Source organism: Geotrypetes seraphini, chromosome 3, assembly GCF_902459505.1.
Source record: "Geotrypetes seraphini chromosome 3, aGeoSer1.1, whole genome shotgun sequence".
Classification (NCBI taxonomy): domain Eukaryota; kingdom Metazoa; phylum Chordata; class Amphibia; order Gymnophiona; family Dermophiidae; genus Geotrypetes; species Geotrypetes seraphini.
Window position 1 is genome coordinate 211,476,592 of NC_047086.1, and position 21,808 is coordinate 211,498,399.

The 21,808-nt window shown below is 43.9% G+C and overlaps 1 protein-coding gene across 9 annotated transcripts in view; it reads left to right on the plus strand.

Annotated features, from left to right (window-relative positions):
• Positions 1-21,808, plus strand: part of ARHGAP9 (Rho GTPase activating protein 9) — a 204,209-nt gene that overhangs the window by 104,520 nt on the left and 77,881 nt on the right. For 6 of the 9 annotated variants that reach the window (XM_033936056.1, XM_033936054.1, XM_033936053.1 and 3 more), the window contains 2 exons: positions 3,484-3,723; positions 8,752-8,841. In XM_033936056.1, the coding sequence (XP_033791947.1) occupies positions 3,484-3,723; positions 8,752-8,841 (330 nt within the window). The remainder of the gene's footprint in view (positions 1-3,483; positions 3,724-8,751; positions 8,842-21,808) is intronic. The other 3 variants (XM_033936058.1, XM_033936061.1, XM_033936057.1) reach the window with 2 other exon arrangements.

A 21,808-nucleotide genomic window follows, 5' to 3' on the forward strand; every position in this document is an offset into this window, starting at 1 on the left:
CTAGTAATTTAAATAGGCGATTCATCAAGAATAAATAAACTTGAACTTGAACTTGAACTTGAAAACTTGACTGACTGGGTATGTCCTAGGGTGGAAATGGTGGCTGTGACTGCTGTTGCTGTCTGTTGGGCGAGGCCCCTACTATTAGCCAGTCGTCCAGGTATGGGAAGACTCCGACCCCTTTTTTTCGTAGATGGGCTGCTGCCACCGCCACACTCTTTGTAAAGACTCTTGGGGGCCGAGGCCAGACCGAATGGGAGGACTCGATACTGGTGGTGTTGGTCAAGAGCCATGAAGCGCAGGAACTTTCTGTGATTGCTGTTGATGGGAATGTGAGCATATGCTTCCTGGAGGTCCAGGGAGGCCAACCAATCATTCTCTTGGATTAAGGGGAGGACTTTTCTTTACTTTAAAGTTTTTTCTTAGAGAGCAGTAGTATCAGACTGTTGGGCTGGGCGGATAAAGTAATCTGAGGCAAGGGGGCTCCTGCAGGAGGATATGTAGGGGGGGGGGGGCTAGCTCACGCCAGGGGGAGGCTCCAAAAGCTTCCTTCTGAGCTCTGAGAGAGCAAAATCCATATTTTGGTCTTATCAGATGATGTCACCAATGTGTGGCTGACTGAGACTGCTTGTCCATGGAGAAATTGTGGGTATCTTGAAAACCTGACTGACTGGGTGTGTCCTGTGGACTAGGTTGAGAAGGCCCGAGTTAGAGGAATGGGCTTTATCCAAGAACACTAAGGTCAGGGTAACCATATGTCTGGATTTACCTGGATATGTCCTTCTTTCTTTTTAGAGGACTGTCCAGGTGTTCGGGCAGTTTTTCAAAAGGCAGGCAGTTTGTTCGGGTTTGGGAGCTTGGGGCTGCATCTGGAGGGCATGCACGCCTGCGTGAGACCTCATCAAGTCATGACCGTGCATACTCAGAGGCCCTCCAGATGTGGCTCCGAGCTCAGGGAAGGAGGGGAGAAGAGGTTCATGTGGGGGCGGGGCTAGGGCGGAACAGGGCAGGACTGGGGGTGGGGCCACATGTCCTCTTTTTTGCAGAAAGAAATATGGTAGCCCTTAGTGGCAGTGCTGAAAGTGGCCATATGCTAATGTTGCCATTACTGGGTGGGCCCTTATCCCCACCCATTTTGCAGGCGATAAGAGCTCATACGCTAAGCATGCACTAATCAGTTAGCATGCAGCAATGTGGCTGTGCTGATTGGCGCAGACACGCTCGCTCTCCAATCCCAGATATGCTCCTTGTGGGAAAAAATATTATTTTAGCACATCAGTACTGAACATACATGCACAAGTACTGCAGGATGCCTCAAAATGTTAGAGCTGCAGTAAGCATGCATTAGTGCTTAATGCAGCTTGATAAAAGGGCATCTTAGATTGTAAGCTCTTTGGGGCAAGCGCATTTTGTAAGCAGCTTTGAGCATTTTTTGGAAAGGCGGAGTAAAAATCCAAATAGTAGTTGGAGTGAAATCAAAATTAGAACAGACAAGAGGATGTTCTCTTAGGCACACCCTGAAGAAAGCCACAGCATGATGCTGAAATGTTGGTTCTGCCTACCCAGATGCGGAAAGTCCTAGACAATTGCAACAATTGGACAAGAGGATGCGGGGTGTTTTTTTTAAAGTTATAATTCAGTGTTCTCTCCAGGACCTTTAGAATGGGAATGCCAGCTGGCTGATTTAATGACCACCTGGCTAACTTTACAAAAAAATATTATGATACTGCACTGCATTTCCCCCTGCTCCCCACCTGGCTACTTTCATGTGCCTGTCTGGCAAAAATTTCTGGGAAGAACACTGTAATTATGTTTACTGTACTACCTAAGAGAGTGGAGTTCACTTCCAGGTTAGGTTTTCTGGGTATTCCTGCTGAATATACATGAGAGAAATTTGTATGCATACTTCCTTCATGGGCTACAAATCCTTCTCGTGCATATTCATTAGGGATGGCTTAAAATTCTGACTTGTTTGTGGCTCTCGAGAACCACCCTTCAATAGCGCTGACCTAAAACCATTATTTCTTCCCAGTATTGTTGTTTCAGCTCTAGCTATATTATTTTCCAAGTTCTATACCTGACTCCATTTCTTCAGGGTCAGGCTAATCCAGTCCTGATTTTGTTTGTTAATTTATATTCCACCTTTATCAAGGTGAAGCACAAAGCAACATACACAATAAAATTACATACAAGCATCTAAAAAATATAGAAAATTTCACAATACATAATCAAACCTTGCCAGAAATGAGTTATTACATATTCTTGCTATACACCAATGAAACCAACCACAGCATGAGTCTAGAAGACAAATACAGACTCAGGGCTCCTTTTACTAAGCTGCGGAAGTGTTTTTAGCGCGCGCTAATCCCCGCGCTATGCGGAAAAACTAATGCCAGCTCAATGGAGGCGTTAGTGTCTAGCGCACGTGGCATTGTAGTGTGCGCTGATCGAACGCTAAAACCGCTAGCGCAGCTTAGTAAAAGGTGCCCTCAGTCTCCATACTTTATGAGATAAAACAAATGTTGTTTCAATAGTTTTTTTAATTCCCCCACCCTTGCCTGCTTCTTAATGTAAGATGGAAGTTTATTCCATTCGTTAGGGGCAGCACTGGAAAAAAACCCATTCCTGACTGTCTGCAATCTAACCTCTCTCCTTGCTGGTATCATCAGGTCATGGTGCGTCAACGAGCGTAACTGTGGCAGAGAACTATAAGGGATTACACACTGCACTAGGTAGCCAGGAGCACGACCCTATACGCTCAGATAGGTCAGGAATAAAAGCTTATATTTGATCAGAAACTCAATTTTCAGCCAGTACAACTTATCAAGTTTCAAGTTTATTTAAAATTTGATAAAAATGTTTATAAAAAGAATTTCTAAGTAAAGTTCATAGAAATGGGGAATTCCAAGCAATTAAAGTTAAAACAGACCTAACGAATAATGGACGATTTACAAACAGAAACATGACGGAAAAAAGGGTAGAACTACAATGGTTATAGGAGAGATAACAGTGATGGAAAAACTAAAGGGTTTGGGGACACAACAAGATTAAATCTTTTAGAGGAGGTAGGGCAAAGGAATAATAGAACTCAGATACATGATCATGTTTTTTCAGCCTAAACAGAGTTCTAATAATGGAATTCTGGGCTACCTGCAGAGAGCTCAACATAGTTTGAGGCATACCCAACAATACTACGTTACGATAGTCCATAGTTGACAGCGCTATTGTTTGCAAGATGGTTTTGTAATCATTCCAAGGCAAATAACGGTATAGCCTATTCAAAAGATGTAACTTGAAATAGACTTTTCTGATAAGACAGCTTTTTTTTTTTTGCTTGTGTAGAGCTATTTTTCTCCTAAGTAAAACAAGAAGACCAGAAATCCCTGTATGCTGGGGGAAGAGGGCAATAAAACCAGAACCAACTCACCTTGTTGAGGAGCAACAAATGGAACCACTTCATAATCCCTATTTTTTTCCCCTCAGGTGTCATCCCACAAGACCTCCTTGCAGTCCTCCATGCCAGAGCATCCAATCTACAGCAACCGGGAGGACTTGAAGGTGAAGGTAGAGCCCCCCAGCCCCACCTGTGCCCCAGTCCAGGTGCTGGAAGCTTGGGAGCAGCACATAGACCCCACTACTGGGCGCATCTACTATGTGAACAGTACGACCAGAGAGAAAACCTGGAAACCCCCTCGGAGGAACAGAGTCAGGACACCTGGAAGGGTACTGCAAGAGCCCTGTGCTTCCCACAGGCTAGGGCTGAGCTTCTGAAATCTGTCCTGGTGACCCCACAATCCATTAATCTAATCCTCATTCTTATATACTGCACCTTCCCTAAAACATAGGGCTCGATGTGGTTTTCAAGAATTCCACAGTAAATATGAATGACATACTTCTGCATGTACTAGAGCTGGGTATCGGGAAAACTCAGTGGGCTGCGGATTCACCAATGCAGGTTTGGGAAGCTCAAAATAGGGGAACCATATAAGAACAGCCTTACTGGGTCAGACCAATGGTCCATCAAGCCCAGTAGCCCATTCTCACGGTGGCCAATCCAGGTCCCTAGTACCTGGTGAAAACCCAAAGAGCAGCAACATTCCATGCTACCGATCCAGGGCAAGCAGTCAATCTAGTTCTGGTGTTACCCCCAGCATTTGCATGGAACTGTAGTTCTAATCTTCCTAAGGAAGGCAAGAGCTCCATCTTCTGCAAACAGCAAGGACTTTGGTCTGCAAAAGGGATAGACTATCAAGTCTCCCACATTGGACTGGGCATTCCTCCTTTAGGGGAGGCTCTCTTCTGTCCCGTATAAGAATAGGGGAACTCCTGCCTTATAAGCAGTGTCGGTAAATGAGCCAGCTAGTGGGCAAGTGGGAAAGGAGCCTGTGTGTGTGGCAGTCCAGTGCTCATTTTCTTTTCTTCAGCACGGCAAGCCACTTTAAATCTCAAAGACTGCTGATATTGTGAGATTAGCATGTTAGCTATGAGATTTAAAGATACTTGCAGTCATGGTGTTGCAGGGGGGCTGCTGAGATGGTCTCAGCTGCTGCAGTGAGTGGGTGATGAATGTGTTAGGCAGGGATGGGGTACTGAAGAGGAGAGAGCACAGCTGGGTAGGAGTGCAGCAGGGGGGTAGTTGCTGAAAAATTGTCCACATAAAACTTACTCCCTCTTCGTAGCTTTGCTTTTCTGTGGTTACCCTGTTGCTCCTGTTCTCTCTCTGCACAAACTTGATGGTACCAGGTCTGCTGGACAGGCTGGTCCAGCTCTGACACATGCAGATGTGTTGTTTTAAGTCAGTGTTTACCAACCCCAATCTGATTTTCAGGATATCTGTATGAAAAATATTTGCTTACACCAGAGGCCTAGGGTATGTAAATCTAATTATTCTATGGTAATTGTTATCCTGAAAACTAGACTGAATGCATCCAGGAATGAATTGGGGAAACCCTGCTTTCAATTCCTGTAAAGACTAATTCTCTACAATATATGCCATGGAAGAAAGCCAGTGCTGGCTCAGCCTCCCCAGAGAGTCATAACCATTTGTCACTCTAGTTCAGTGGTCTCAAACTCAAGCCCTTTGCAGCGCCACATTTTGGATTTGTAGGTACTTGGAGGGCCTCAGAAAAATGGTTAATGTCTTATTAAAGAAATGACAATTTTGCATGAGGTAAAACTCTTTATAGTTTATAAATCTTTCCTTTTGGCTAAGTCTTAATAATATTGTCATTTATAGCTAAAGAGACATATGATCAAGAAACTTTTATTTTACTTTTGTGATTATGATATACATACCGAGGGCCTCAAAATAGTACCTGGTGGGCCGCATGTGGCCCCCCAGGCCGCGAGTTTGAGACCACTGATCTAGTTCCTGCTTAAATTCCCTGCCAAAGAGCTGAATGAAACAAATGTCCTTTGATCTCTTAGCCACTCATGCTTTTAGGCATCTTCAATGAAAATGTCTGAAATTGATTTGAATATATTTGCATACACTGGAGGTCCAGTAAATCTTCATGCATTTTCACATGAGGATATCTTAAAGGATCACACATTAGAAATGAGAAATATTCAGACAGCGTTCAGGGGAGTTGTGCTAGTTTCATCGCATCATTGGAGCCTACATGGTCATTGAGATCATTGTAGAAAAGTTTGTTCTTCTCTGCGGTTCACTTAACAAGAATGAGGAAATCAGCTTTTAGGCACATGGGACTTTTCTTTGGAAATACACTGCCATATGAGTTGAGGAAATAAATAAGTTATCTTTACTTTTGTAAGCAGTTGAAAGTATGGTTCTTTGTGTAGTTTTATATTGCAGGGGTCTGATTTTGAGGAAGCATTTGGTTTGCTTATATATTTATGTATTTTATGTTTAGTGCTGTTGTTTTTATATGACTCTTGTAAACCACCGTGACGTCTATTGTGAGAGACAATCTGATCAATTTTATTGGCTAATCCTGAAAACACTACTAGCTGTGGAATCACAAGAATAGATTTGTGAAGCCCCTTGCCAAGGTTACCAGATGCTCCAGGTCATCAGGGACAGGCTGAGCCAGTCCTACTTGTACCCTATTGCTTATCCCTTACAATCTCCTAAAAAGACTTACATCCTTCAACCACATTTATTGGTCATTCCATCCTATCATCAGGTCCACTGGGAGGCATTCTCCAGTTCTCCTTTTAGCATCTTGGCCCCCGCCCTATGGAGCAGTCTCCCATTTTATCTCAAATTGGATTTTTCGTTTTCTAGCTTTTTCTTAGGGTTTTCTACTTGTCAGCTGCCTTTCCATTTATTCCAGATCAGTAACATTGTTCATTCTCCTCAGGGCCTGTGGGGATATGGGTTAGGCATTTTTTCTATCCTGATGCCTTTCCTTTCCTTACTTTTTCTCCTGTATAATTTTTGTTTCCATCCTCCTCATCTGCTTCTCTTGTCTCTAGTCCTAGTGGTGTCTTGCTTTGTCGTTATTCCTCCCTTTCCCCATTTTTTATGTTAAGAAAAACTCATCTTTATTGAGGAATACCAAAACACAAAACAACCTCACTATTGGATAATAACTTGGTGTGATTATGTGATTGGGCCGAGCGCTTCTGGTCTTCTTTCCTATTCACTCTGTTCTTCCAGACTTGCTTCAGTCACACTGTTCTAAAACATACACGACCTCACTGGTCTCTTGGGCCACCTCTTCACCGGTCCCTCTGGTCACCACTAGTCACTCACTCTTGGGACCACCTCTGTAGGTTATCAGGCTGATTCCTAGGGGGTCCTCTGACAGCTCCTGGTACCATTTACTGGTCTCTCCACTGGTCGCCACCTTTTGGGTGCCCACTGGGTCCTGGATGCTCTTCACCGGTTCCTCTGTTGGTCATCAAGCATGTAGTACTCTCCTGATCACCCCAGCTGTACTGGGCTCTCTGGCTACTGCACTCCTCAGCTGGTTACCGCCAGTCTTCCCCACTAGTCTCTCCACCAGCCACAGTCAGCTAGGACTCCACCAGTACTCTGGTCTCTTCTCACAGACCCTGTGGTCACCTACCAGTCATTACCTGAGGACTGGTCCCTCAGGCACTCTCCCTCTGAGGACTATCCTAGTCCCTCAGTCTGTCTCTCACTGGGCTCTCTGCTGGTCGGCGAGCCTGAATGCTTTCCAGTCACTCCAAGCTCTACCAGGTAGGCTAATACAGGGTAGAGAGTCTCTCTCTCTCTACTGCACTGTGCCCTCTGTCAGCTGGGTTCCCAAAGGAGCTCTTACTTTTCTCAACTCACTGTGCTGGAGCTCTCTTTTCAGCACCCTAATTCACTCAGGGTGCATAAGTTAAGGAGGCCAAAAATGGGTACTTTGCTCCCAGTCCCATGGCTGTCAAACGTTCCCTCCTCAGTAGAAAATACATATGGTTTCTCCATAAAGTATGTGTCAGAGGTTCAAACTGCATCCATGTTAACAATGCACATTTTTCTCCGCCAGACATGCTTCTTGAACAAACAATTCATGCGCTATGGAGTTCAACTCCAAATCATCTGTGTAATCTAAGATACAAAATTCCAAAAAATTGTTTTGTATTTCTGTGCCAACATTGCTTGAAGCTGAGAACTAATCACTTTCCAGTAATATTTGAAAATATTTGAAAATGAATGGAAAAGATAACTTGACTTTTAGCTACATATTGGCTTCCTTGTTTCCTGCTGCTGTAAATTTATCTGAACTTCCTTTGTAAAATGAGGTAAAACTATTTTTTCCTCTGCTCACTGTACAGAAAAAAGGGAAGTTAATATTGTGTGTGTGTGCGTGGTCTACAGTTTGGAGACTATGCATACTAAGGTTATAGGTACTGACTCACATACTTGGGGGAAGAGGGAGAATGGAGATAGGGTCTAGCTGTCGGTGTCAGAATTTTGTGAAGCACAGTTGTGGAGCCCTCAGGTTCCAATCCCAGCTCTACCACTGACAGCAGAGCTGCTGAGTGACCTAGTTCTTGGATGAAGACTTTGGGCTAGTCCACGTTTTTGCACTTGTATCTCTGTGACAGTGACTCCAGAGGCTTTGTGATATTTGTAGTGTTGCCTTTTTCATTTGGAAATCAGCCTTTTAGGGCTTGGAATACACCAGGAAAGGGTGTGTTAAGTTAATTGATCAAGTCTTGCATATACCAGAACTTCCCAAATCTATTCTGGAGCCTGCATAGGCAGTGTGGTTGTCAGAATATCCACAATGCCTATGTTTGCACGCATTGGCAATCCAATATTTGCAAATTTATTTTGTGCATATCATTCTGGGCATGCCAAATTCCAGCTGGCTGTTGGGGGTCCCTGGCTTTATAACTTCCACCAGGACAAATTTGGGAAGCCTAACCTATGAAACCTGTTTGCAGAACCAATGTGAACTCACTAAGAGGTACTAGCTGGCTCAATTTTAGCAGGATATGTAGACCAGTACTAGTTTTACCCCCTTGAAATAACTTGCATTGTCACTTTTCTTCTGATTAAATCATAAATACGACTTGTTATATACAGCTTGACAGAACCATGATTGGATTTGACTGTCTTGGTTGAATGGTGCCAATCAGCCACATCTAACAATGTGACCACAAATAGGGTTCCTTGAGGGAAGGAAAGGAAAAAAACGAGATTAAAACTAGAAAGATTTAATTTTTTCTTATGTGATCTTGTTTTCTGTGGTTTGGGAGGGGGGGGGAGGTTGGGGATGGGGATGCTCTTGCTACTTTCAGTTGTACAGTGCTGCCTCTTTTTTACAGGCTCACACACCCACAGAAAGCTCTGACACAGAGCAGCCGGAGGAGAGCTTCAGTCCTGCAGTGCAGCACAAGGACAGCGAAGCTGGGGAGGTAATTAAAAAAAAAAAAATTATGAACTTTTATTTAAAGTGCAAAGGTATGAAAGGGAACATTTCCAAAATAATTACAAAAGAGCTCAGGAGTAGAGAATAAAACGGGGAAAAAATTTGTCTCCGTCTCCACCCCGTCCCCGCGAGCTCGTCCCCGTCACCCTCCCATCCCTGTGAGCTCAGTCCCTGTCACCCTGTCCCTGCGAGCTCAGTCCCTGTCACTGCCCCGTCCTCGCAAACCATCTGATCCCATCCACACAAGCCTCGAATAGTTTTATACTGAACTTTTTTATTAAAGTATAAATAGAGATAATATTCTGTATAATTATCATTTTATAAATCAAAGTTCTGGCTGCTGAACTAGAGAAAGAGATGTTTAGCTGGCAGGGCTTTGTTTATAAATGTTTATCAACATAACTAATATACTACTTTATCCTAAAGCAAAAAAAAAAATGAAAATAAATATTTTTTTTCTACCTTTGCCGTCTGGTTTCTGCTTTCCTCATCTCTTCCATATGTTCTGTTACTGTGCCTCTCCCTTCCATCTCTCCCTCCCCACTCCTCCATTGGTCTGGCACCCATCATCTTCTCTCCACTTCCCCTTAGTCTGGCATCTCTCTCTTGCCCATTTCCCTTTAGCGTCTTGATGGGGGCCAGTTCCTTCTCGTTTCCCAGCTGCCCGAGCCGGCCCCCATCATGTCATGTGCAGCCGCCGAAACCTCTCCCCCGACAACCGGAAACACTGAAAACTCCCTCCCTTCCCCTCACCTTACAGCGCCAACCCTCTGCTCCTCCTCGTCTCCCAGCTGCCCGAGCCGGCCCTCATCAAGTCGCTCGCAGCCGCAGAAACCTCTCCCCCGATGCAACCGGAAACAGGAAGTTGCGTCAGAGGAGAAGTTTCAGCAGCCACACACGACCAGACGAAAGCTGGATCGGGCAGCTGGGAGACAGAAAAAACCCAGAAAATCGCCACGGCAAGGTGAAGGGAAGGAAGGAAGGAAGGAAGATGCAAGATAGGTGACCACGCAAGTTCCCTCCCATAACTATGGAGATAAAGCCATTCACCATTCCACGGGTTTTGGTTCTCATGTGTGAGTCCAAAGGATCCGACATGGTCCGTGTTTTGGGAAACACTCCGTCCTCAGGGGTCCGAGATGTGCGAAAACACAGAGAACCTGAGAAACCAAATATAACCTTATAAAACAGTGTGAAATACTCCTATCGGCAGGATCTTGGACCTCTGAGGAAGGAGTGTTTCCCGAAACACGGACCGTGACGGGTCCTTTGGACTCACATATGAGAACCAAAACATTTTACTATTTTTATTATTTTATCATTATTGTTTTGTTTTTTTACTTATTTTTGGAATGCTACATTGTGTCTTCTTTAATAAAGATTTGTTTTTATACCTTGTACATCATATCTGCAGTTTTTCTCTTGTTTTGGTCTTTCGACTTTGTGCTGCAGATTGTTTGGATCGTTTTTTTATGTTTTTGGCTGGTAGGGTTACCAGATGTCTAGATTTACCCAGACATGTCCTCTTTTTAAAGATGTCTGGATAACTTTTCAAAACCCAGGTTTTGAAAAGCTACCAGCTTGGGACCGTGTTGGGAAGGCATCTGCGTATGCACAGATGCAATGCACAGGTGACATCATAAGCGTGCATACATGCGTGTGATGTCATCGCATCACACCTGCGCATGCGCAGATGCCCTCCCGATGCGGCTCCGAGCACGAGAACAGGTTGAGGGGGGCGGGGCTGGGGCAGAATGGGGTGTGACTTGGGTGGAATAGGGTGGGGCTGGGTAGAACTGGGCGGGGCAGGTCTGGATTTTACAATAGTAAAATCTGGTAACCCTGTCTTTCAGGGTGGAATGATCAGGTTCCCGTCAATTAGCTCAAACTCAAACCCTTTGCAGGGCCACATTTTGGATTTGTAGGTACTTGGAGGGCCTCAGAAAAAAATAGTTAATATCTTATTAAAGAAATGACAATTTTGCATGAGGTAAAACACTTTATAGTTTATAAATCTTTCCTTTTGGCTAAGTCTTAATAATAATAATGTAATTTATAGCTAAAGAGACATGGGATCAAAAAATTGTTTTATTTTACTTTTGTGATTATGATAAAATACCGAAGACCTCAAAATAGTACCTGGCGGGCCGCATGTGGTCCCCGGGCCGCGTGTTTGAGACCACTGATGTAGAATATAGGAAAAGGCAGCATTGGTGAGCAAAGCCTGGTCTTTTTCATTAATGCTTGGGTACCATGGGTCAATAGTAGCAGGCAATGGAAAAAATGCCAGTAGTCGATACCCCTGAGTACTCCATGAAAAAATCCCTAATCTTCTTATTATTTAAATTTGTTGATTAGGAAAGCCCGATTTCAGTTAAATTCCTTGCACACAGTTGGATCATTGGCCCACAGGGGCATAGAGGCCTATGCACTCATGGTAAACAAGTTTTAGCATGGATACTGGTAAAAATATAACATTCAGACGAAACAAATCTTTAAGATGAGATGAAGTTTTCAAACGGCCTGATATTTAAAATCAGCACCTGTTACCCAGATAAAAGCTGCTGACAAAAGGCTGATTTTCAGTGACAGTATCCAGATAAAGCCACTGAAAATAATTACAGATTGACTTGGTGCTAACTGGATTGACCAGAGGCAGAGCCAGAAAATTTCCAGATAGCAGGAAATGTAGTGGAAGTAGTTAACATAGCTGAGTTTTAAAAGGTTTAGGCAGGTTCAAGGAGAGAAAGCCACCACTTATCCCTGAATATGAGTGGGGAGAATATGATCTCTTCTTTGGGATCCTGCCAGGATTTTGAGGCCTGGATTGGTCACTGATGGGAAAGGGTGCTGGATTTGATGGACCTTTGGTCTGACCCAGTAAAGCAATTCTTCTGATCCTAAGCTTCAACAGAGCCTTCAGAGCCCAGGCATAAAGCCTTGATGTGAATTTTATGGTGAAATTAGAGCTACAAAAATACCAGAGTATTCTATAAGCAATGGGCATGCAATTTTTTGTCACATTAAAATCACAGCAGTAATTCTGGGTAGTCTGTGCCCTCAAAATTGCAAGAACAAATCAAGTATGCATATTAGTTTATTGTTGGGCAGATTGGATGCACCATAAAGGGCTTTATGTGCAGTCATCTAATATATTAATATGTGATCAACACCTCATCGCTAAATGTCACCTTTCCTTTCAATGCTTGAGGGATTGGCTGAGGCACTGAGAGGAAGGATGACATTAAAATACACACACATATGCCAGCATGCTGTGAAATTCTGCATCGGACCCTTCCTCCCCCACCCACGACTTAATGCTCTGTCAAGACTCCCCCAACCTCACACCTCTTCCTGATCCTACCCACCAATATCTGATGTGTAGTGGCACCCTTCACATGATCGACTTCCCCACCCCAACTCACCCCCAAATATCTCTGCTGTCTGGTGGTATCCCTCCCTTTCACCTCCTCCCCCTCAACCTGACATCATTCAACTGGACTGCATTAAAAAAATGTCCCTGGTGTCTTTTGGGAACTCCTCTCCCAGACCCTCTCAGACCCTGTACCTTAAATGAAGCAAGAGTGATGCCCACTTATGCCTGCCTTCAACAATGTCCTCCGTATAAATATGAGAGAATGAATGCGGAGTGTTTGGGATCTAGTATAATATTCAATAAGGTGTGGAGCCCATTGACTGCATATGTTGAATTGCAATGAATGTCAGATATCTCCCTTTTTACAGATTCCTTACACATCCGGGGGGTGGGGTTGGGGGAGGGGAAGGTATTTGGGTTTGCTAAAGGTATTTATCTGTAATATTGCAATAATATATTCATATGCATATGCAGTGTAATAGTTATGTGAGGAAGAGAAGGAGAAAAGGATTGGTAATGTATTAATTTTGTGTATTTTAAGTGCGTTATGTATAATGCTCATGTTTAATAATAGTTGTATTGCACTGTCAAAATTTGAAAATCAATAAAGAATTAAAAACAAAACAAAACACTATCCTCTTCAAAATGGTAGCGCCCAGCCCTGCAAGGCACATCATGCCACCATTTTGAAAATGACAGCACCAAAGGCAAAAGTGAATGGTATTGCTCCATCTCATTAAAGGTATGGGGATCTGTGGAGGCCCGGGGCAAGAAGTCCTTGGAGGGAAAAGAGTTCCCACTAGATACCAAGGAATTTTGTGGGAAGAAGGAGGTGTCCCACTAGATTGCAAGGGAAAGATGTTGTTTTTTAATATTGGGAGGAGGGGGGTTTGGTTGGGGGGGGGCATTAGACCACCAAGGTAAAGTGTTTTGTTTTTTTTAGTATTGGGGTAAAGATATGACTGTAGAAAACTACTTTTGTTGCATTACAGTAAGGGTCATGTTTCTTCCCTTTTCATTGGATTTCTTTACACATCCAGGGTGGGTGGGGGGAGGGAAATGTAAGTTGAGGAGTTAAATTATTTAATTATAATATTGAAATCACATCATATGTATTATTGTATTAATAATTAAGATAAGGATGGGAGTAAATGATTGTTTAATGTAATAATTGTATAATTATTAGTGCGTTTTATGCACTATCAAAGTTTGGAAAATCAATAAAGATTTAAACAAGGCAGGATGGTTGCCTTGGAGAGAGGGAGGTGATGATGCTGGACATCTGCTCCTCTCAACCAACCCTTCTTTAGTGCCCCAGACCTGGTGAAAAGTTTCCTATGCACAATGTGTATCAGAAATATGTTTATAATTTGCAAGACGGCTTTATCATGTGTTTTAAGGATGTGTTTGGTAATGATTTCTGCAGTAAAACCATTTCTGCATTGCTTGGCTGGTAAAACTAGGTTAAAACCCACGGTAATGATTTATGCCCAGTCCCAGAGCCAGCGGCAGAGGGGAGACTTGAATTTATATGCCGGGACTTCTCCAGAATCATAATCCGATGCCTTGACAAGCAAGAGGGATCCTGATGCCCATGTTAAAAGTGGCCGATTATACGCTTAGTTGCAGATCTCCAAGAGCCTCCTAAGCTGGAGCCACACCTTGTGTGACTAGGGTTGCCAGATTTTCCAATTGGAAAATCTGGACCCCCCTAGACCCGCCCCCCCCAGGCCCGCCCAGTTCCACCCATCCCCACCCTGTAATGCTCCAACCCCGCCCCCTCGCCACCTGCTCTTGTCGGGCAGGAGGACATTGCGCGGATGCCCTCCTGCCCCACACTGATATCTTCAAAGCTTTTCAAAACCTGGACAAAGTGCTGGGTTTTGTTAAAGCCGTCTGGGGAAATCTGGAAGTCTGGTAACCCTATGTGCGATCCACTTCCTTGCACCCTTCCCTGCTCCCTATGTCCTGGCGAAGCAGGGGAGGTAATGGATGCTTTCAATTTTAGTATCCCTGCCTCCCTCACAAGCCTCACATTCCATGCTAGGGCCTTGAGCACACACTGACACACGTACCGAGTGACGCAGGTCTAGACATACAAAGAGACTCACAGTGCCACTGAAGATATTGAAAGTGGTAAAAATTTGTCTGTTTAATTCTGGATATTCAGCAGCAACTGACAGTGTGACCATTCTTAAGTGTACAAATTAGATGGCTAGTAGTCCTACCTCATCCTCTCTTTCTTTGTTTAGCTAAATCAGTTCACTCATTAATTCTGTGCAGACAGATTTAAGCAGGACAGAGGGGGGGAAGGGTGGGTTTTGTGTCATTTTTTTTTTTGGTGATACTGACTTAGTGACACCTATAGCCAGGGTAATGCATGCAGGCACTGCAGGTCAGTCATGCAGTCGGCGAGCAGCTTGAGTTCCTTGCAGGATTTATTTTAGTGTGCTTCCTCATTCTCGGCTTGCAGCCCTCCTCTTTTTTTCCCCCTCATCCTCCCTTCCCCATACAATACTGAAAGTTTGTTCAAAAAGCAGTTGCTCCTTGTTTCACAACAATGCAGGAACGCCGGACGGAGTGTGAGCTGGCATCAGGCAGCGTGAGGCTTGAGCCGATGGTAGAGCATGGCAAGGGCTGGGCTGTGCCTGACCTTCAGTTCAGGGAGCCTGGAAGGCTTGTGACTCACCTGGAACTAGTAAGTGGAAGCAGAGGGAGACTGGGAGAGAAGGCAGAGGGAGTGCAGTCCACACTCCTGCCTTGTGCTCTGGGCAGTCAGACTGAATGTAAGAGATTATGGGGGGAGTTGGGAGAAGCAACTAAGAGAATATGAAAGATATAGAGGAACATATCGACAGCAAAATGAGAAAAAAAAGAGACGGGGAACACTTGTAAAAGTTGTCTTGTTAATAAAGTTTTTCCTGATTTAGAAAGTGAGAGGAAAAGTACAGAGATCAAGAAAAAGGGCAGGTGAAACAGACACAGAGAGTGGGGTGAGAATGAGGAAAGAAAGGCAAAAAGAGAAGTACAGAAAGAGCAAGTCAAGGAAATTTTGTTTAGTTCAAACATTCTATTTTAGTCTAAACAACAGGACATATTATTAAATGCTTGTGTTCCAGTGCTAAAATACTTAAAGAAATCAGGCATGTTTTCTCTGGGTATCAAGTGAATTTGAATGGGTTGTAACAAGTTTATATATATATATATATATATTCAATTATTATTAAGAAGTGAGGCAGAAGTACTTCAAAGGGGAAGTACCAGGAATAGCAGAAGTGATTCAGGAAACTTTATTGGCTTGACTGTTTAAACATACCAGCTAAAATAATATAAGAAAAAGGTAGAGTGGAGTCTTGTTCTCATGCCCTTCTCTTAAGGACTCAGGTACTTCATTTATTTGTTACAATCACCGCAAGTTCTAGAGAGCAGAGAAAAGACCTTACAAATGATTCACATTACAAATGCACAGCACACTCCTCCCTCCATATTCGCGGGGGGTAGGGGGGCAGAGCCGGCCCACGAATAAGGAAAATTCACGAATAACGTTTGGGCCAACTCTGACCCACCCCCGGACGGCTGAGGACTGCGTCTACGGCTGAGGACTATGCTCCTGGGGCGGCTGCTCACCTTCTCCTCCTCGCCCCGATCCAAGTCTCGGGGCTGGTTCTGGTTGATGCGGGCTGCCTTTGAGCGATTCTCTAGGGGGAGGGGGGGGGCAAAAAATTGCAAATAGTCAAAATCGCAAATAGTTAAAACCGCGATCGCTGAAACCGCGAATAGGGAGGGAGAAGTGTAGTTCTAATAGAAACATGACAGCAGATAAAGGCCAAATGGCCCATCCAGTCTGCCCTTCCACAGCACCATCTCCTCCTCTCCCTAAGAGATCCCACGTGCCTGTCCCATGCTTTCTTGAATTTAGACACAGTCTTTGTCTCTACTACCTCTACCAAGAGACTATTCTACACATATACCACCCTTTTTGTAAAAATGTATTTCCTTAGATTACTCCTGAGCCTATCACCTCTTAACTTCATCCTATGCTCTCTCATTCTGGAGCTTCCTTTCAAATGAAAGAGACTCGCCTCATGTGGTTCACACCATCAGGGGTGTCTACTCTATTGTAGATTATGATATCATCTGCAAAAAGACAAATCTTACCTGACAGCCTTTCAGCGATATCGCTTACAAAAAAGTTAAAAAGAACAAGCCCAAGAACTGAACCTTGAGGCAACCACTGGTAACATCCTTTTCCTCATAGCGATCTCCATTGACACTACCCTCTGTCGCCTTCCATTCAACCAGTTCTTGACCCAGTCCTTCTCATTGAGGCCTATCCTGATGGCCCTCAGTTTATTATATATCTTTGTAGAACACTGTCAATGGCTTTACTAAAATCCAAATACAGTGGTACCTCGGTTTACAAGTGCACCGGTTTGCGAGTGTTTTGCAAGACGAGCAAAACATTTGCAAACTTGGTGCCTCGTAAACCGAGTTTGCCTCGCTGTACGAGCGCCCCCCCTGCGAACCGGCACCTTCACCCCCGTGATCCGGCACCCCCCTGCCGCCATCGGGCACCCCCCCCGCCGCAACTTGAGATCCCCCAACCCACCCGAACCCTCTTCTTACTTCCAGTGTAGCCTCCGCATCGGCACTGGCACCAGCATGTCCTGTGTGTTGGTGCCGGTGCCTGAAAATCTGCTTCCTGTGCCAGGCCTTGAGCATGTGCGCATGCTCAAGGCCTGAGAGTTCACGTTCAACTCTCAGGCCTTGAGCATGCGTGCATGCTCAAGGCCCGGCACAGGAAGCAGAATTTCGGGCACCGGCACCAACGCACAGGACATGCCGGTGCCAATGCAGAGGCTACACTGGAAGAAAGAAGAGGGTTCGGGTGTGTTGGGGGATCTCAGGTCGCGTCGGGGGTGTGTGCCGGTGGCGGCGGGGGGGGGGGTGCGGTAATAGCGAGGGCAGGACAAGCTTCCAGTGCTAAACACAAGGCAGCGGCGGGAAGCCCCTACCTGCACACCATCACTGGATATCTCTCATGTGCCTAACACAAAAGTGAATAATGGTGCAGTGAATAAAAAGCACAGTGATTAATAAATCAATAAATTACAATCACACACCGACAGGCCAAGATACCACTCAAAGAACCCCCAGTCAACTTTTGTGTTAGGCACACGAGAGATATCCTGTGATGGTGTGCAGGTAGGGGCTTCCCGCCGCTGCCTTGTGTTTAGCGCTGGAGACTTGTCCTCCCCTCTCTATTATCTCACACTGAGGATATCCCGTCTCACTTTTCCTTTGGTGTCTGATTCATTTAGTTTATATTAGTTTAGGGTGTTTTACTCGGTTCACACTCTTACGTCTAGGATACCGCTCTCCGAACCTATTGACTACACTGCATTTTTGTTATTTCTTTTTGCAAGATCCTTCGGCAGTGCTTTTTGGAGTTTTTGTTGTGTGTTGCACTTCTTCCTATTATTAACCTTTTTCTATTGTAATAAATTTTACGTTAAGCTGGTTCCAATCGTAATTACTTTAGCAAAGTTTTGTATTATTCACCGTTATCATTTATGGCTATTGTAAACACAATGGCCCAATAGATGGGACAAATGATAGGTAGAAGGTGTACTGTATGTCCCATGCCATGGGACATACGATGGCAACGACATTTTTTGGAATGTCCCTTCATCTGGGACACACGATAGGAAAAGGTTAATACTCGTATATCTAAAAAATGTCTTTTCCCCCCTTTTTACCATGAAAGCTATTTTTTCTTCCATTTGCATCTTTGCTTTCCTGACTACTCGACCAGCCTCTCTTAACTTTTCTAGATATTTTTGCCTGTCCTCCTCTTTCTGCGATCTTTTTTACTTTATGAAAGCTAACCTTTTTCTTTAATTTTTCAGCTACTACTTTTGAGAACCAAAGTGGCCTTCTTTTTCTTTTACTTACTTTTCTTACAAAATAGTTTGTTGTCCTTATAATAGCTCCTTTCAGTTTTGCCCACTGATTTCTTTCTTCTTCTAGATGTTTCCATCTAGAGAACAATTCTTTGACGTAATTCCCAACTGCACAATGCAGAATTTCATAGAATTTCCCATCTGCGCAGAATTCTGCACCTGCTGTGCAAAATTATGTACAGACCTTACATTCTGCACTTGTCCCCGTCCCTTCCTCCTCCCCTGGCCTCTTTCCAGCTGACTGACTGACTGACTGACCGACCGACTGACCGACCCTCCCCCCCCCCCCAATGAGATCAGACATACCTACGGGCCTCCCAAAGTTGCAGAAGCGGTGGCAACCGCTGCCTCTGCTGGCTGGCTGCCATCACTGTTGCTACTTTGGGAGGCCCTCAGGTATGTCTGATCTCATGGGAGGTGGGAGTCAGTAGGTCAGAGTAGGCCAGACTCATGTGGGGGAGGAGGAGGAAAGGACAGGGACATGGATTCTAGACTACAATTTGGAAAGGACAGGAGGGAACATGGATACTGGACTGCAAGGGGGAGAGGAGGGGACATGGATGCTGGACTGCAAGGGGGGAGAGGAGGGGACATGGATGCCGTAAAACTTTTATTCAAAGCAAAAAAAATTTTGAACATGTAACCCCTCTTTTAATCAAAACACACTGTTACTCATATCACATTGACTGACTTATAAAATTCTCCTAACCTTTGAAACTGGAATGACACAATCCCCAGGATTCATCAGCAGATATCAACAGATCACTATGTTCAAGCAATCAAAATTTATTAGAGATCACCTCAACTCGACACATAATATATGATACAACCAGAAAATCAATCTTTTCTGTCGCTGCTCCATCTTTATGTAACAGTATGCATTTTCACCTTTGGAAAGATTCATCACATTTAAATCAAACTTAAAAACATTTTTGTTCAAGGATGCCTTTGACTGCTAATATCATTCTATGCTTTTACTATCCAACAGGATTTTAATACCCTCCCTTCTGTGTTTCCTTTCAATGTCTTTCTTACCTATTGAATATTGTATTTCTCCCCCCTTTTTTCCTATATATATGTTTGTATGTCTCAGTTATTGTACATAAGAACATAAGACTGGGTCAGACCAAAGGTCTATCAAGCCCAGTAGCCCGTTCTCTCGATGGCCAAGCCAAGTCACTAGTACCTGGCCAAAACCCAAAGAGTACCAACATTCCATGCTACCGATTTATGACAAGCAGTGGCTTCCCCCATGTCTTTCTCAATAACAGACTATGGACTTTTCCTCCAGGAAATTGTCCAAATCCATCTTAAAACCAGCTATGCTATCTACTCTTACCATAACCTCTGGCAATGCGTTCCAGAGCTTAACTATTCTTTGAATGAATACCTTTTAATTTTATAAATTTAGTTTTATAATCATGTACACTGTTTAGATAATTTATATGTGGTATATCAAATTTTAATAAACTTGAATGGGGGTGAGGAGGGAACATGGATGCTAAACCTGTAGGGGATGAGGGGAGGAGACATGAATGCTAGACCTGTAATTAGAGGGGAAAGGGGTATGTGAAGGAGACCCAGGCCAGAAAGGGGGATGAGAAGGAAGAATGTATTTTGGTTTTTGGGGGTTGTGGAATGGGATGATGTTCCTTTCTTAGTCAGGATTTTCCTGTATTAGGTAGTGCTTGATGGGGTACTGGAATATCATGCTTTGTCTATTGTTTTGTATGGTATGTTGTGATTGTATTGTGTTGAAAACTTTAATAAATATTAAAATATTAAATAAAACAAGAGGGAGCGAGAGATGCCAGACCATGGGGAATAGGGAAAGGATTCAGGGTGCAAGCGAGAGAGGTGATGGGTGGCTGGGGTGGGGGCAAGGCTACATGGATGCTGGACCATCTAGTAGGTGGGGGGATGGTGGAAAGAGAAAAGAGAGACTAGTAAGGGGAAGGGAGGAAGAGATTCTTAGCCATTGGAGAGAGGGAAAGAGAAATGCCAGACTATGGGGACCATGGAGGGGATTCAGGGTGCAATTGAAAGAGGGGTGGGATTTAGAAGGAGACAGAATTACAATTAGAGTGAGAGAGGGAACTGAGGAGGCTGGAACCTGAAAAAGGAAAAGGCAGGAAGGAATTTCATGCCTCAGGATATGGTAGGAGAATTCTATGCAAAACACTACAAATTTTGAAATATTGTGTACAGAATTTTCAAAAATTTTGTGCAGAATTCTGCTAGGAGTAATCTCTCACTCTCTTCACCATATAATATGCTGCCGTCTGATCTTACATTTACTTTTTTCAACATATGAATCCTTAACAAACAAAACATCCCCTCCTCAGTGTCTTATTTCAATCAACCTCTACGTCTGCCTTTAATGTATCCCATTATTCTATGTACTCGCACCCTATTATATTTCCCACCTATGTCCAATGTGCTATGAGGAATGCCATATTTCTCTCTTTGAAAATTGCTTTCCCCCTCACTGTAGATAAAAGTGCCCTTCTCTTCAGGACTCAGGTACTTCATTTATTTTTTACAATCATCACAAGTTCTAGAGAGCAGAGAAAAGACCTTACAAATGATTCACATTATAAATGTGAATGATCCATTATAAATGTCTTGATCCATCCCCAACAAGCTACCACTACCAGCTTTACTGCTTTCAGGAAGTGCTTTGTCAGGTCTTTCTGATCTCTATTACCCTGTCAATATCTTTTTTTTTTTTTTTCCAGTAAATAGATTTCATGGATCTTATGGCAAATCTACTCCCACCCTATGCCAAACCTGTCCTGAAACTGAAACATGCTCTAGACGGCTCTGATTTTCTTACAGTGCCACCATATATGTCCCTTGGTACCTCTCTTATCATGTATCTCTAAGCTAAGTGGGATTCCTCCACACAGTGGGGGGGAGGGGGGAAGACCACCCCAGGTGCCATCTTAATGGGGGCGCAGGAGGGAAGGAAGAGAGAGATATGCTGGTACTTGGGATGGGAAAGAGGGACACAGAACAGTTATGTTGGGTAGGGCAAGAATAGGGTCACAAAGATGGGAGATGTTTAGCATGTGCACATGCATGTGATGTCATCACATTGAAGTCTGTGCATGCACAAAGGCCCTCCAGATGCGGCCCCGAGCTTGGGGCCTTCCAAAACCGGGACAAACTGCCGGGTTTGGAAATCCCTCCGGGCACCCGGACAGTCCTCTAAAAATAGAACATTTCTGGGTTTTCCCAGACATCTGGTAACTAGAATAAGGAGACTCTGGCAAGATGAAAACAGAAAGCAAAGACTAGAACCAACACAATAAGAATAATAAAATGACTAGACAACAAAGGAAGAAAAAATAATTTTATTTTATTTTTATTGATTAGAATATATCAGTTTTTAGAATGTGATTTTGCTAAACTGGTTTTAGACATGGCTGGGGCCCGTGAGTAAAACCTCACTCATTGGCCTTCATTCTCCAGCATTGTGGTTGTAAAAGCTGCTTGCACTGTGCAGTGACACATAAGAGTTTGAATTAGTAAAGTTTATTTTCGCATGAAAAAAAAGTTTTAGTAAATCAAGCCCCCTAAAGGAGCTGTTCAGACATCTGAAGGGAGGTCCC